Here is a 17315-nt window from a genome sequence, read left to right as displayed (position 1 = left end):
AGATAGATAGATAGATAGATAGATAGATAGATAGATAGATAGATAGACAGATAGATATAGATCTTTATTTTCACTAACCTAATGTCTAACTCAAATTTAGCACTTCCAACAATTATTTAAAAAGATTATTCTGAGAAAAATGTTTGTAGGCGTTACTGTGTTACTGAAAGGGTTTAGAACAAAGAGAGGTTTAGAACCCCTGCCTGGCTTGTAGTGAATACTTCACATATCTCTCAACTGTAACCTCTGAAGACTAGGTTCTAAACCAGGTAATTTTTTTTTTTTGCCTAACAACTACCAATCCTTCTTAGAGTGGTAGGTTCCCTATTTATCAAATTCAATCTCTTAGATTCTCAGTTTAGGTGATTGGGTAGAGAAATGGCTTGGAGAGAGCAGTATGTCCCAGGGACAAAGTCATTGTTTCCTCACTCAGTCACATTCCTGGGCTTTCCATATACAGATATAGTCAGCACAAAAGCTTCTGAATTTTGAGGCATACCCTAACAGTTAAGATGTTTGCAAAGAAAGAAAAAAAGGTCAATGAACTGGTTGAGTCTCATGAAATTAGATGCCTTGGTAGGTGACCTATTCACCACTTGTCCAGAAATCTGGTTCAAAATTTCAGGAATTCAATTTTAGCAGGTCACTCAGGGGTGATTAGATTCAGGGAGGGAAGCTGATTCTTGTTAAACACACACATAAGAAACTGACAAAACAGAAAAAGAAGGAAGGAAGGAGATATAGAAGAAAGGAAGTAAGGAAGGAAGGAAGAAGAAAGGAAGGAAAGAAGAAAGGAAGGAAATGAAGGAAGGAAGGAAATGAAGGAAGGAAGGAAGAAAGAAAGAAAGAAAAAGAAAGAAAAAGAAAGAAAGAAAGAAAGAAAGAAAGAAGGAAAGAAAGAAAAGAAAGGAAGGAAGGAAGGAAGGAAGGAAGAAGAAAGAAAGGAAAGAAGAAAGGAAGGAAGGGAGGGAGGGATTTTATAAGTATTATTAAATTTAATGGGGAGGATATTTTCCCAGAACACCCATTTCTGGTATCAAAATACTTGGGAAACCAAAGTATTTAATTATCAGGAGGCTGCTTGAAAAATCACTTATCCAGAGACTAGGGAGCTAGATAGTTATGAAAGATAAATTAAAGTAGGGCAGTGATAAAGTCATATATACTATATATGCTTTACTCTAGGGGATAACTCTCTACTAACTGACATACTCTTGTGGCTAAGATATCTCCCCTTAGGTGATACTGAATAAAAACTGATAAGATCTAATATCTGATAATAAGAACTGAGAAATTTGAAGGCTTTGGCATCCTTTTTTCTTGACTTATACTGGCATTCCAGTTCTGCAGTTCGTTAATAATGGGATCCCTTAGATTATTTCAGTCACCAATTTCATTTTGTGTTTTTTTTTGCTTTCTATTTGGTTCTCTTCCTCCTAATACTCTCCTGTGCATTAGCTTATAGAAGAATTATTAACAGTCAACTTAGTATTGTACTAAACAATAATGTAAGCATTATAAGCCCTTTCCTAATGGATTTTTAATCTATGTGAGGCAATGCATTATCAGAAATTGTTTCCATGGAAAGCCTTTTAATCAAAAGTTTTATTCATGCAATTTTTTGTATAAGGTGGGGCAGTCAAGGCAGATGGAGGGATTGGGAGATCAGATATTTTTCCAAGCATGTGCCTTTGATGTTTCATTTGTCTGGTCTTCAGAGACAGCAAGTCAGAATTGGACAAAAGGCTGAAAGCTACAAATGATGAATGAATATCATTTTTTAATCAAATATTGATTAAAATATGACTGTTCTTTGTTTTTTTTTTTACTCAGTGGGATGTTGAAGAAATGCTTTGCTCTTCAAGGAAAAAACGACATTTGCCTTATTTTATTAAATTAGGCAGAATGCTTAACAATTTTTTTTGTCTGCAGGTAGTGCATCCTCATACTGGTTTCAGTTCTCATAACTGGATTATACTAGAGAGTAAATTAATTACTTGAAGAAGAGTGTTGCCTCCATTAGATACAATTTATTTCATTTATTTTTTAACTAAATTCATCAAATGTCAGTTCAACATTGCTCATATTCAGAATTTGGAAATGGAAGTTGTGTGAGTGGAGGAAAATACCTATCACCCCTGTAACTGTTAATCCTCCTTTTCTTTTTCCAGATAAAATACTGGCAAATACAGTTAGACAGACATCGGTTAAAAATGTCCAAAGTTGCTGATAGGTAAGGATTTTAAGATGTTGACCTTTTAAAGTCTTAAATTAAAGATAGGAAGGAAATATATCAGAGGTAGCAGGGAAATGTGGAATTAGAGGATAAAGCTGAGGTGAATAATTCAAGACTTCTCAGAAAGAGCAGAAAAAGGAGTTGAGTTGCCTCAATGTAATGATGATAGTTCCTTGCTTACATCCCCACATGTATGGGAAGCATCCCAATTTAGCTCCAGGCATGAAACAGGCTGGGATCTGAACCTCTTTATTCCAGATAGGAATGAAGTTTTCTGGTTCAATTTAATACAGCAACAACAATATTGTTTTAAGAATGACTTTGAATGACTAAGTCATTTTGACTGTTATAAATATCCAAATTAACTACAAAGGACATATGAAGGAAGACACTATCTGCATCTAGAGAAAGAAGTGTTAAATAGAAGTATGTATAGAATGCAGTTTCATGTACAATCATCTTTCTTCCCCTATTCTACTATGTTATGGAAATGCTTGTTTTATTTCTTAATTTCAAAATAAAATAAATAAAATTTAAAAACAAAAAAGGTAAGATTTTTGTAAATAATGTATAGCTCCTATGTCACTCCTTCACCAAATGGCATTCTTTGTTTGAGCCAGAGGACCACATTTTAGCTATTTCCCCTACCCACCGTTTAGATTCATTCTTCATAATTAGTATGTTGTGGTGTATTTTTCCACCACAGTAGGAGGGGAAAGAACAATCATTTTTAAGCACCTACGATGTGCCAGGCATTGTGCTAAATGCTTTACAAGTGTTATTTCATTTGGTTCTCACAACAACCAGACCAGAGATTAATTGCCCAGGGTCATTCAGCTAATGTGATGCTTCATTTGATCAAACCATATTAAATCTGAGACCCCAGTGGAACTTGAGTTTTGCTGACTTCACACCCAGCACTCTATCCACTACTCCACCTCGCTGCCTCTAGTGGAAAGAATGATGGATGTGGAGTGAGAAGACCTGGGTTCTAATCCTACCTCTACTACTTTATGTGACCTTGGGCACATTATTTAATCTTCTTGAGCCAATTTCCTCACCTGTAATGTGAAGGAGTTAGAATAGATGACTTCTTAAGCCATTTCCAGCTCTGAAGCTTTGATCATTTGATCAAACTTTAAAATCTTATTTTTAACATTCATGGGTGAGAGATAGTCAGTTCTCAATCAATTGGTAAGTCAATCACTTCATTAGCAGGGAAAATGAGACTGAACAGGGGATATGACTTCACAGGTGTGCTAGAGTCAACTCCTGCTGGCTCAGGAGACTCAATTGTGAAATTTTCGACATGGACATTATACCTCAGGAATTGGCAAACTACCAATCACGTATGTGTGTGTATACACACATAAATAATATATACATGTATGTGTATTATATATAGTATCTATAATATGTATACATACATATATAAAATTTTGTCGATTGACTAGAAAAAAGTGATAGAGAAAATGTTAATAATGCACATTAAACTGAAAAATATTTCATGTATACTTTTTGGGGGGAAGAACCAGTTGTTATTTCTCAGTATGTGCCTAGTTATGAGTCTTTTATTGGTAATCAGTAACTTTATTGCTATTATTTACCAGTATTCTGAGTTCATTAATAAACATAATAAATCCGTATATACAAGATGGAATTGTGGAAGTATGAAAAATGGCATGAAATTTGAATTTCCTGTTATAGTCCTAATAAGTAGGATTTCCTTGGTTAAATATCTCGTAACCTATTTCATTTGCACTGTGTTATTATATCTAGAGAAACTAAAAGATTGTAAGTATGTGCTTTTTTTGCTTGTTCCTAGTCTACTAAGCTACACAGAACAGTATGTTGAATATGACCCCTTTCTTGTGCCACCTGACCCTTCTAATCCATGGATGTCAGATGATACCACTTTCTGGGAACTTGAAGCAAGGTAGGTGACTTTTTAACTCTCCTTCCCACAAAAAAAGCTATGCTTCATTTCAGGATTTGCTTCCAAAGGAGAAGAATCCTAGAGTTTGTAAATTCTAAGAACCATTAATTTTCCTATTAGAATATGGTGGTCAAGGATGTATTGTTCCTTTGAACAGAAGGCATTGTTCTAGGTCCTATGATGTGTGACACCTACTTCCATAGGCTGCCAAGGCATAAGATACAATAGTTTTAAAGACTTACTCACAAAAGGGAGAGGGATTTCCATTTCTGAAATGGATCCAAATTGATTAGCTCCTGAAGTACTCTCTATCTCACCTCCTAATAATCCCTAGTCTATGAACACTCATTTAGTACATGAACCAAAACCATCCTTGGGCATAATCCAAATACTTTGAGTGACATTTCTGAAGGTGATGGGAATTTCTATCTGATATAAATATATTTTGGGTTGTGGTTACCCTTAATAGAGGGAGAAGGGGAGGAAGAAAGAACTATGACATAGTATGTTATATACTATAATTATATACCATACATTATGTATATATACTATATGCTATAGTGTATATGTGTGTATGTGTGTGTGTATAATGCTTATAGTACATATAACATATATGGGAAAACTCCAAGTTGCAATTATAAATTTCCTGTATAGACAAGCCTCTGAGCAAAGCTGAAAACCTGTTTAGAATTTCCCCATTCTGCCCTTTGCATTATAGCTAGAGGAAGAATCATCTAAGAGTACATAGATGGAGAAGTCACCAAATAACAGCACCTCAGTGAGGATTTAGTAATGTACAGAAACCTAAGCAGATTCCATGACCTTTCTTCTCTCCTAAATCCAGCCAGTGTTCCATAACTGTTTTAGCAAACCCAGTCTAATTTAATCTGTTCTCTACAGAATTTTCTAACTGGCAGGAATCTAGGCATGAGTTGATAAACCTCATTGCAGATGTGGACACTGAGGGAGAGGTTAAAGGGCAGCTAGTTAGAGTTAGGGCCCCTGAGACTAGAACTCATGTCTCTTGATTCCCATACTTAAACAAAACAAAACCAAACAAAACAAAACAAAACAAAACAAACAAACAAACAAAAAAAACAACAACACACTGGTTCTCTCTCTATGCTGCCCAGGCTATAAGTACTTGGGAGACTCCCAGTCCCACTTCATTTCTGATTGGCATGAGGGATTTGACCTAGTGCATTAGCTTCTGAACTGAGCTAGTTCACTCCTCCTCCTTAGGCAATGTGGTAGCCATCCCCTCCCATTTCTGGACGCTTACGATGACAAAGATAAACTTAATGCAGACACTTGATCTGCTTAGCACATTGCAGCTCTGAACACTCAAGCTCAAGAGATCTACCAGCCTCAGCCTCTCTGGTAGCAGGGACAATGAGCATGCACTTCTCTCCCTTGCTCCACACACTTTATAACATTATACTGCGGTCTGATCCCCCATCTTTCACACTGTGACTATATGCATATAGCTTCATTTATCTTTAAATGTTCTTAACTAGATGAAAGATGAGGAGGATTTAAAGGCTAAAACTTCAACATTAATCTGACTTATTAAGATAAATGTGGTAGTACTAGAAAACTGGAAAAATGGATATGTGGTAGAATGATTTGTATTGACCTGTTCTGTACTTACAGCAAAGAACCTGGCCAGCAGAGAGTTAAACGATGGGGTTTCGGCATGGATGAAGCATTGAAAGATCCAGTTGGGAGAGAACAGTTCCTCAAATTTCTAGAGTCAGAATTCAGTTCAGAAAATTTGAGGTAAAAGTCTAATTGCTTTGGTCTTATACCATAATTTAAAGAGAAATTATTTTCTTAAGTACCTCCAATAAATGTTTGTTTTTCTACACCGAGGAACTGTATTTTTTTATATCAGTGATGCTACTGCATCACTGAACAGAGGGGGAAAAATGGACAACCCAATCAAATGTTTTGTTGTTGTTGTTGTTCAATCATTTCAATTGGTCCAACTCTTCATGACTCCATTGGGGTTTTCTTGGCAAAGATACTAGAGTGGTTTGCTATTTCCTTCTCCACTTCATTTTACAGATGAGGAAACTGAGGCAAACGAGGTTAAGTGACTTGCTCAGGGTCACACAGCTAGTAAGTGTCTGAGCCCATATGTGAACTCATGAAGGTGTCTTCCTGACTCCAGGCCCCACTCTATCCACTTTGCCACCTAGCTGCCTACAATCAAATATCCAAGTAATACTTCAGAAATTTTAGACATTTCTCAGAACATACAAACAATATGTCTTCCCCCCCCACTGTCCATCCCTAGCACCACTCATATATAACAATTGAATCTTGTGGTTCAGTCATCATTTTGCCTTTGCATTCTTCTGATTTTATTTTGCAATATTTTTTTCTAAGTCTGGAATGGATGCAATGAGCAACTACAATTGTTAGCCTGAATTCTATTGGAGATGAGGGTCCTCAACAAACCTACTTAGCCATACTTTACAGTATTCATATAGTTAAAATAATATCTGTGTAGCTATTCATCCTCTTAGCACTTTCGAAGCAAAGGTGGGTATATTGATATAGCAAGGGAAGGAGACCTGATGTTAAATGCATCTACCATATACTTGGGGAAAAATCTAAGAGGCAGAGGGTTTGTTTTTTTTTTTAATCTTGCAAATGCCAAAATAGCAAGCCAGCAGCTGGAAACAGATATCAGGTGAATTTAAGAGTGTGACAGGTGAACAATTGCATTCAACCCGCACATCTGGTATAAATGTTATTTTCACATATTTTGGAAGTCTCATAACTTAAGTTATGAGACACTTGGAAATGAATTGTAGTTTTACTCTGAATCACCGCTATGTTCTTTGACAGTTTTAAGACCATTAACATGAGTCCTGACTTTCTAGCACATTAAAATGCACTTTTTAAGCTGCCCCACTATTTTTCTCTGGAAACTTAATATGCCCTTTAACTTTTTACAGACTTAAGTATTCTTGTGAAATTGAAATTCCCTCTTTTAGAAATTCGATAGATTTTTCCTTTTTTCAATGGAACTAAGCAATCACTGGCATAGTTTTAACTTCTGTAAAAAGTTTTTACACATCCTCATATGAAGAATATTCAAGACATTCAGAAATAAAAATTCTATGTTTCCTCATTTATACCATGGCCCAAAATCACCCTATCTTTGAGTGGACATACCTAACATTCCACAGACTGTTCAGGGTAACCTCAAACACACCCTAAGAATGGTAATCAGAAATCTGTATCTGCCATGCAGTTTCACATTCTACATGAGCTTCATGGTAGATCAAAATTAAGGAATGTTCTGTTTGTGTCTTTCACAAAATAAGTGTTTGAGACTGTCAGGGAATGGTCAAAGATGACTTTTCTCTGTGAAGTAAATAGAGACAGAAAACTAATTTGTAGTTTCCTAGATATGCAAATTAATTTCCCTTGATTGACCAGCCTTACCAGTATCTCTTAGGTCTACCTACAAGAAGTGTGTGTATGTGTGTATATGTCTCGGGGTGATTAAAGGTAAGGGAAACTCATCAATACCTGGGAAATAGAAGTTTTGAGTGATGCTGCCTCCCAGTGACTACTTTCCTTTTTGGAGAAACCTTGGCCAGGATCACCATTTCACAAGGAGCTCCAGCCATGCTCACTTCATCTCTCAGCTAAACTCACTCTCCTAAACTTGTTCTGACTCGTCACCAGAAATTTTGCACTATACTCCCCTGCAGCTTTCCAGCTCTTTATCTTTTGTCCTCTATTAGAATACAAGCTCTTTGAAAATATGAACTCACTTTTTTTTTCTTGTATTTGTGATGATTAAAAAATTCTGAGAGACATCGTTTTTGGGTAATTTAATTATTTTCTTAGTAAGGCCAGCATGTTTATTAATAAAAGGATGATCATTTGGCCATCTCTCTTAGACCAAAGACCCCTCATGGCAGTGGGCTCACAGTTTATATACCTTCAAAGAGTAGGTGTTCTGGAGGGGTATCAATCAATTCTGATTGGTTAACACAATGGGAAGTGGACTATATTAAAATGAAGGTCTTGGGGGGCAGCTAGGTTGCAGTGGATAGAGCACCTGCCCTGAAGTCAGGAGGACCTGAATTCAAATCTGGCCTCAGGCCAAACACTTGACACTTACTAGCTGTGTTGACCCTGGGCAAGTCACTTAACCCCAATTTCCTAAAACAAAAATAAAATAAAATGAGGGTCTTGGGGTATACAACTTGGGTCACCCAAATATTGGTCAAAGAGACATTAATTTCCGTATCACCTGTTTTGACAAAAGGGAGAATCAATACTTCCCCAGACTTGTCTGAGCAAATGCAATGAGCAGGAATATGCCCATTAACCCAAACTTAGAATTTCTTTTATTATCTAATTAGATCTTGGCCCGGGTAAATCTTTAAGAGAGATTTCTCATGCTGGTTGGTTTCTGGATGAGGAAGTAGAAAAGGGGAAAAACTTTGGTCCTGATTCAATTATTAGTTATTAAATACAAGAAAGAAAATAATCATTTCTCATGTATTTGTATCTCCAGAGCACAATTCCTGGCACATAGTAAATGCTTAGTAAATATTCGAGAGAGGGAGAGAAACAAAGAGACAGAGAGAGGCAGAAAGAGAGAAAAGAGAGAGACAGAGAGAAAGAGAGAAGAGAGAAAGAAGACAGAGGGAGTAGGAGAGAGAAAGGGGAAGGGAGAGATATTGAATGATGAAGGGTTCCAGATTTTAGGGAAGGAAGACCATGCTTATCTCCATTAAAATTTCAGTGAAGATAGGAATAACCACAACCACGAAGCAATGGTTTTCAATTTTTTGTTTTGCAATGGCAGAACAATTCATTTTAATTAAAATTTAAGCTAAGCCTTCACAATAAATAATTTTAAATTATTTATGTGCTTGCTACTAATAGTAACAAAATCACAGGCTGATTTTATATATAATTTTTCTGATTCTAAGAAACTTACAAACAACTTAGTGAAGTTTGTTACCAATATATTGTTTTTAATTAATAACTGCAAAATCTGAGCATTTCAAAGTTGGAAGTAAATTTAGTGGCCACTCATCCAACCAGTACTTTAAAAGAATGATTACCATAACGTACCAGACAAGTAGTCAGTCATCCACCCTCTGTTTGAGGAACTCCAATATGAAGAACCCAACAAGATGAGGCAACCTCTTCTACTTTTGCACAGAAATGATTTTCAGTAAGTTTCTTCCTTACATCAAGCTAAATTTACTGATTTACCACTTCCAGCCATTAATACTTGTTCTGTCATGAGGGCCAAACAGAATAAGTCTAATCTCTATTCCACTTGAAAACCATTCAAATACTTGAAGACAGCTATTATTTGTACCCTCCCTTCCTTCTTATCTCCAGGTTAAATATGCTAGTTCCTTCAAATGATCCTCAAATGAGATGAAATCAACATCCTTTGTCATTCTAATTGCATTCCTATGGATCTTCCCAATATACTAATGTCCCTTTTAAACTGGGGCACTCAGAAATGAATATAATACCCTAGATATAGTCTGACCAAAGTCAAGTGCAGAGGGACTATTACTTCCTTGTTCCTGGAAACAATCCAAAATCTGATGAGCTTTGATGGCTGCCACATCACACTGCTGATTTATGTTGAGCTTGTAGTCTATTTAGATAAAGAGAGACAGAGAGACAGGGAGAGGGAGAGGGAGAGAGAGACCCAGAGAGAGACAGAGACAGAGGCAAAGATGGACATAGAGAGAGAGAACATTTTTAGCACATACAGTGGGCCAGGCACTGTGCTAAGCACTGAGAATACAAATAAAAGCAAATAAAAATAAAATGAAAAAGCTATTGCCTGTCCACAAGAAGCTTACATTCTAATGGGGAAGACTACATATAAAGGCAGCGTATCTGTGAGGGGCAAGGCAAAAATTGTGGAGAGTCAAGAACGGAGCTGAGCAAGAAGTAAGCATGGATAGCCCAGGTACTTCCTTAATTGGTAGCCCTTGTCAAGAATTTGGCAGTCAAAGGAGGGGGCTAGCAGGGCAGAGGCATCTCCCTACTGAAAAGACTATCGAAAAAGAGGTAAAAAAAATATATAATCAGAAGCCAGGAGGAATGATCTTTATCTTTTCCAGATACTGCTGTCTCTCCATCTTCTACTTGTGAGGTTAATTTTTTTAACTCAAGTGTAAGATGTTATACAAATCTATTTTGAATTTCATCTTTTTTAGATTTAGCAAATGTTTCTAGTCTCTCACAATTTTTTTAGATCCTGACTGTCATTCTGTTAGTTATCTCTCTTAGTTTTGTGCCACTTACAAATTTGATGAAGATTCCATTTATATTTTTGTCATGTTGATATCGATTAAAAAAAAGGTTAAATATAGATATTTAGATAGATAGAGCCAAATATAGATATCAACTTGACACTGAACAATGGTTAAGTTCAATGGTTCACTAACTACTCTTTTAAGTCTGACCATTCTTCCATTCCTGAATCCTAATTGTCTTACCATGTAATCCATATCACTCCATCTTTTCCATGAGAATAGAATGAAATACTTTATATTATTTGCTAAAATTCAACTAAGCTAAATCTACATCATTTGCCAAATTTATCAGTTTAGCAACACTGTCAAAAAAGAAATGTTCAGTTTTAGCATGCTCTATCCATTCATGCTTCATATTGGCTTTTTGTAACCACCACTTCCTTTACCAGATGTTCACTAATCAACTATTTAATGATCCATTCTAAATTTTTTCTTGAAATGAAAGTCAAGAACACTGATCTATAAAGTTTACAGATTCTATTCTCTCCTCTTTTTTTTTTTGAAAATTGGAACAATATTCACCCTGTTCCAATCCTCCAATTCTTTTCTGTTTTCCATGGTCTTTTAGTGACATGGCTTAGTCATATGTTGGTTTTTTCAATACCCAAGACTAATTAATCCTGGTCAGCTGACTTGAATTTTTCAAGGTGAACTAGGTACTCTCTTACTCTCTTCTTTCTTGTCCTAGGGATCAACTTCCTGTTACCCAATAGTGTTCTTTCATTTCTATTCCAAATGTCATTCTCCTTAGCAATGAATACATAAAATTGTGTGTGTACACACACACACATACACACACACATGCATACATATATACATATATATATGTGTACGTATAGTGTGTATGTGTGTGTGTGTGTACATATTTGGTAACAGTGGAGCAGAAAAGGAGTGAGCAGCTTTCAGAGGTTTGATATACATCACCACCTTTACTCATGTGGGCCAAAACACTTGCAAACATCAAGTCTGGTTTGACAAAAATGTTGGGGAAATTCAGAAACTGCTAAACAAAAAAAATGAGAACTCTACAGGGTTTAACAGCAGGACAATCCATCCTTCTCTAAGAAGGCAGCATTTAACTACATCAAAAGTAAGTGCAAGAGAAGCTTAGAGAGATGCAAGATTCTTGGCTCAGTGAGAAGGCAGATGAAATTCAGTTTGATGATGATAGAAACAATCCAAAATACTTTTATGATGCCCTGAATGCTATTTATGATCCAAAGACCTACGGTGTATCTCAGCTGCTCAGCAATGATGGAGCCACACTGATTAGTGATAAGGACATGATCCTAGAGAGATGGGCTTAACACTTCCATAGCATTCTCAATAGACTGTCATCAAACAATGCTGAAGCCATATACCACAGGTTGAAGTCAATCCCTCTCCAGCTTCTTCCAAATGAAGAAGAGATTTTGAATGCCATTAGGCTCCTCTCACATGGCAAAGAACCTGGTGCTGATTCTATTCTAGCTGAGATTTACAAAGCAGGGGGTCTATTGCTTGTACAAAAGCTGACCAAAATCTTCTGGGTTATATGGCAAGAGGAGGTTATCCCCAGGAGTTCAAGGATGCCTGGATTGTTCATCTCTATAAAGGAAAAGAAATTAGATTGTCCTGTGACAATCCTGTGACAAAATAGAGTGCCCTGTGACAAAAAGGGATCTCTTTCTTAGTCACTGTTAGCAAGATTCTTGCCAAAGTCCTCTTTAATAGGCTAATCCTTTGCTTGGAAGATGGCCATCTACCCAAGAGCCAGTGTTGCTTCAGAAAGGGCCAAGGAACAGTCAATATGGTGTTTGCTGCCTGACAACTCCAGGAGAAATGCCAGGAACAGAACAAAGATTTGTACATAGTGTGAGTTGATCTGACCAAGGGTTTTGTGGAGGGCTTGTGGAAGATAATGGCAAAATTTGATACCTAGAGAAGTTCATCAGTATTGTACACCAGTTCCATGATGGCATGTTTACACAGGTTTTGAATAATGGATGATGCATGGAGTGACGCAGGGCTGTGTACTTGCTCCCATACTTTTTAGCATGATGTGTTCAGTGATATTGTCAGATTCCTTCAAATGGCAACAAGGTCAGCTATTGCACTGACGGTAAATTACTTAACTTGAAAAGGCTGCAAGCCAAGACAAAAGTAGAGGAAGAGTTGGTGGGCAACTTTCTGTTTGCAGATGACTGTGCACTCAATGCAGCCTCTGAGGCTGAGATCTAACAAAATATAGATCGATTCTCTGCTACCTGTGCTAATTTTGGCCAAGAAAACAGAAGTACACCACTAACCTGCACCATACCTTTCATATGTAAAATCATCGGTTATAGCAAATGGAGAAAGTTTGAATGCCGTGGATCAGTTCACTTACCTTGGCAGTGTATTTTCAGGAATGTCCACAAAGATTATGAGATTTACACATGCATTGCCAAAGCTAGTGCAGTGTTTAGGAGGCTTTAAAGGAAAGTGTGGGAGAGAAGAGGTATTAGGCTGCCTATCAGACTGAAGATCTACAGAGCCATTGTGCTGACCTCATTGTTGTATGCCCATGAAACCTGGACAGTCTACCAGGACCATGCCAGGAAACTGAATCGCTTCCATTTGAATTGTTTTAGGAAGATTCTGAAGATTACCTGGCAAGATAAGGTATCAGACACTGAGGTCCTTTCTCAAGCTGAACTGCCAAGCATTCAAACTCTACCTCAGAGAGTGTAGTTTAGATGGGCTGGCCACATTATTTGAATGCTAAACATACGTTTGCCTAAAAGACTATTTTACAAAGAACTCACACAAGGCAAGCACTCACATAGAGGTCAGGAAAAATGATACAAGGATACTCTTAAAGTCTCTCTGAAGAACTCTGGAATGGATTGTGAGATATAGGATACACTGGCACAGGACTGATCAGCATGATGTGCCCATATCAAAGAAGGCAATGTGCTCTATAAGCAAAGCAGAATTTCAGTAGCTCAAAAGAAACGTGAGATGGGAGATGCACAAATTTAGAAAAATGTCCATTCCAAACGTTCATATGGACTATTTGTGCCTGACCTGTGGTAGAGCATGCTGAGCTCACATTGATCTGATTAGCTACAGTGGGACTCACTGTGATGTCTTAGTGATATCATTTTGATCTTCTTTGAGCATGAAGGACAACTACTATACAACTCTGTGTGTGTATACACACCCACACACACACACACACACACACACACACACACACAGAGTACCTGTGCCTTCTTTCCATGGTCAGCTATCATTATTTCATTCGCTTCTAGTCTTAACTCTCCTTTGATCCTTCTTTTTCCCCCAATAGAACAGACTCCTTTTGTTGGCCTTAGCTTTTCTCAACAACTTCAGCTCATTCTAAGATGACCTTCAGTACACCTGATGCAATTTTTACTTAAAATAATATTTGATGTAATAGTTTACATTATGCTACTTTACAACAATGTATATATTACCCATTTTTAATATGCACCATTGTTTGGGGGATTGTTTCAGTTCATCACTTTTTCATTTAAACATTTTTGTTTTTAAATTTGAAGTATTTAATTTTTATGGGTTGCCACAGAAAACTGTGATAGGATTTGGATTAACAACTTTTACAGGGCATTCACCAGTATAACTATATTTGGGGCAGATGCTGCAGATGGACAATGAGCTGGGCTCAGAATTAAACAGGAGGAGGAGGAAAGAGAGAACAGACTGGATCACCTTTGGGAAACTGCATAATTCTTTCAAACAAGCTTATTGAAACAGAATTGTATTTTTAAAAACATCAATATTCTCTATTGCTACCAGTCATATGAGTCATTACAATCACTGAAGTAGATGTACGTTGTAGTTTATACCACCTTCCCCAAAGGTAAACTTTAAGAGCTGCTGAATAAGCCATCCCTTTCCCATCAGACTTGCATTGTCCAAGTAACTCAACAACTGCTCTTTCCAGATAGGAAATGATAGAAATTGTATGAATTGTCTTCTGTCACCAAAGCACACACTACAAAAGAAAACTTCTTCCTCTGGAAAAGAAGCTAGAAATTCTCAGACATGTAGTTGCCCTGAATCAACTCCCAACATTGATGCTCCTTTTCTGACTAAATGCCTAGATTTCTGGATCATACTGCACATGGAACTCTAAATCCCTCCTCCTCTACATAAATGTTGGTATTCATGAACATTGTCAATAAACTAACTTCCTGGGCCACATTTCTACTTCCACCATGTGCTTCTGCTACAAGTCACCATCAACTGCTCCTGGGGAGAGGAAACTGTGCATAACCACAGGTTTCTCTGCCCTCTTTCCCCCACTCCCCAAAGGAGGTACTTACCTGTCTTCTCAAAATCTAAGAGAGTAGATCCAGCATTCAGATTTAATCTATAAATGGATAAGTAGAAGAGGTGGGATAAAGCACACATTTCCACACAAAAGCTTTCTCTATAAAAATAAGCTCCTTATTAAAATGACAGTGAAACTACTTAAATGTTCCATATAACTATTTTACATAATTGAAGACATAAGAGAAGCAGCATAACATTAGCCTTGTGAATAACACATTGGACTTGGAGTCAGAAAAATGCAGATTGGAATACAGCTTCCGACATTTACTGAGCAACTCATTTAATCCTTAGAAGCCTCAGTGTCCTCACCTGTAAAATGAGGGTCAATAACAGCATCTGCTTCAGAGGGTTGTAATGAAAAACAATTTATATCTATATATACATACATACGTACACACATATATATACCCACACATATACATATATGTGTGGGTATACATATATATGCATATACACATACATATATGTATATATAAAATCTTTAAGTGCTACATAAATATTTAGTAGGCTATTATTAAGGAAAAAAATTAAAGAAATATACCACTCAATAATGCTATTATGTTATTTTATCTAAGTCTTATGACCCTATAAGCACAATACTAAAAATATTATTATTCAATTTTAAAGGCAGGGAAACTGAGGCTCAGAAAGGCTTAATGAATTGCCCTGAGTTATAAAGCCAATGTTAGAGTCAAGATTCCAACCCAGTTCTTCCTGGCTTCCTTCCAGTCCAACCCTAGATCCACTCCCAGATTCTTCTCTCTCAAGTTTTCAACAACTACTTGGTCTAATTCAGGGGTGGGGAACCTGCCACCTGTGGGCCTACAGGTCCTCAAGTGTGGCCCTTTAACTGAATCCAAACTTCACAGAACAAATTGGATTCAAACGGCTGCAGTTGAAGACCTAGAGGGCCATATGTGGCCTCCAGGCCGCAGGTTCCCCACCCTGGTCTAACTGCTCTTCTTTTCAGTTTAAATTACAAGCTCTTAAATCTTAACTTACGATCAGTCTTGCTCAGAAGTCTCTGCAAAGCTTTTGGTCTTCCAAACCTTGACTAAGTAAAAGCTTCATACATCAGTCCTTCACTTCTTGTCACATACAACAATTTATAATCCAGCAAACACTCTGGCTAGGACCTCATGGAATCCTTGGTCTTGGACTTTTAACATCATGACTATTCATGTACTTGATAATTTCCTGGCCTAGGTAGAATAAAAAAATCTTTCCACAGTCACTCCCTTCCTGACTTAAACAGGTAAGATCCTAAGGAACATGCAATCATGTGCTACGGTCTGCCCCTTTGCCCTTCCGTCCTCAGAATTTCCCAGGCACAGTGCTTGTGTACTGCTTGCCCTTAGCAGTATTCACTACCTTCTTCCTTTCTGATGAATGGTTCCCTGGTGTCCTGTTATTCCTTTGCTAAGCCCTGGAGCCTTATGTTAGAGGCAGGCCTCTGTCAGAAGTGCTTTGAGCATGGATTGTTTCCAAAAAGGGCGTTTTTGTCATTTTCTTCCCTCTCAACATGTAAAGCATAACAAAGTCATTTTTGAACAGTTATATGCTGTTCTTGCAAACTACAAGAAAAAAGTATTCTTCCTATCTGTGCTTCCTTAACCTTCTGAAGCTTTTCCAGAGGGGGAAAAAAAAACAACAGACAGTTCTGTTTTCATGAAAGAACAGAAACTGAGAATTTTGTTTCCTGCTGTTTGTGTCATGGCTAAGTAGCACATTAAGGATTTTCAGAAATCAGCTAGTAAGTAAATGCCTACTGTTTCATTCCCAATAGGTTCTGGCTGGCAGTGGAAGACTTGAAGAAAAGAACTATTCGAGAAGTCCCCACCCGAGTCCAGGAAATATGGCAGGAATTTCTGGCTCCAGGTGCTCCCAGTGCCATTAATTTGGATTCCAAAAGCTATGACAAAACCACACAAAATGTGAAGGAGCCAGGACGGTACACATTTGAAGATGCTCAGGTCAGTAGCAGGAGGACTTAGGTTTAGGGAGCTTTGTCTGAATGCATGGGAGGCAGTCAATTATCTTTTCTTATTGACATAATTTCAAGAGCCACCTCCCAGCCCCCATTCATCTTCATTTGACAGCAGTTCCTGTCATTTTGGCTGTCAATGTCTGTAAGTCCTCTAGGTTTTGTAAGTAATGAAATTGAAGTGTCTTAGGAGAAATTGAGAATCTTTTCCCTAATTTTTTGTAAAGCAAATCATTCTTTTATAAAGTAGGTGTAGATACTTCCTCCCTGATTGAGCTACTTGTAAATTAGTAGTTTTGAGTTTCTGAGCTAAGCTGCTATGCCATCTCCTATTGCAGGCCTTTCCTGATTCTCCCTCAATCATCATCTTAGCTGCTAGTCCTTCCCCTTATTACCTGGTATTTAATTTGCTTCTTTCTCCTCTCTTCTCTATTTTATCTTTAATTCTATCTATCTATCTATCTATCTATCTATCTATCTATCTATCTATCT

General features: G+C 37.3%; 1 protein-coding gene across 1 annotated transcript in view; it reads left to right on the top strand.

Moving 5' to 3' along the window:
• The window catches only part of LOC114049867 (regulator of G-protein signaling 7-like), a 633475-nt gene that overhangs the window by 605039 nt on the left and 11121 nt on the right, over positions 1-17315 (top strand). The window contains exons 12-15 of the mRNA XM_027871311.1: positions 2172-2233; positions 4062-4172; positions 5826-5951; positions 16626-16812. Of these exons, the coding sequence (XP_027727112.1) occupies positions 2172-2233; positions 4062-4172; positions 5826-5951; positions 16626-16812 (486 nt within the window). The remainder of the gene's footprint in view (positions 1-2171; positions 2234-4061; positions 4173-5825; positions 5952-16625; positions 16813-17315) is intronic.

The sequence above is a fragment of the Vombatus ursinus genome, unplaced genomic scaffold, assembly GCF_900497805.2.
Source record: "Vombatus ursinus unplaced genomic scaffold, bare-nosed wombat genome assembly UNPS02014798.1, whole genome shotgun sequence".
In the NCBI taxonomy this organism is placed as follows: Eukaryota; Metazoa; Chordata; class Mammalia; order Diprotodontia; family Vombatidae; genus Vombatus; species Vombatus ursinus.
Note: the sequence above shows the minus strand (reverse complement) of the source record. Positions and strands in the feature narration are given on the sequence as shown.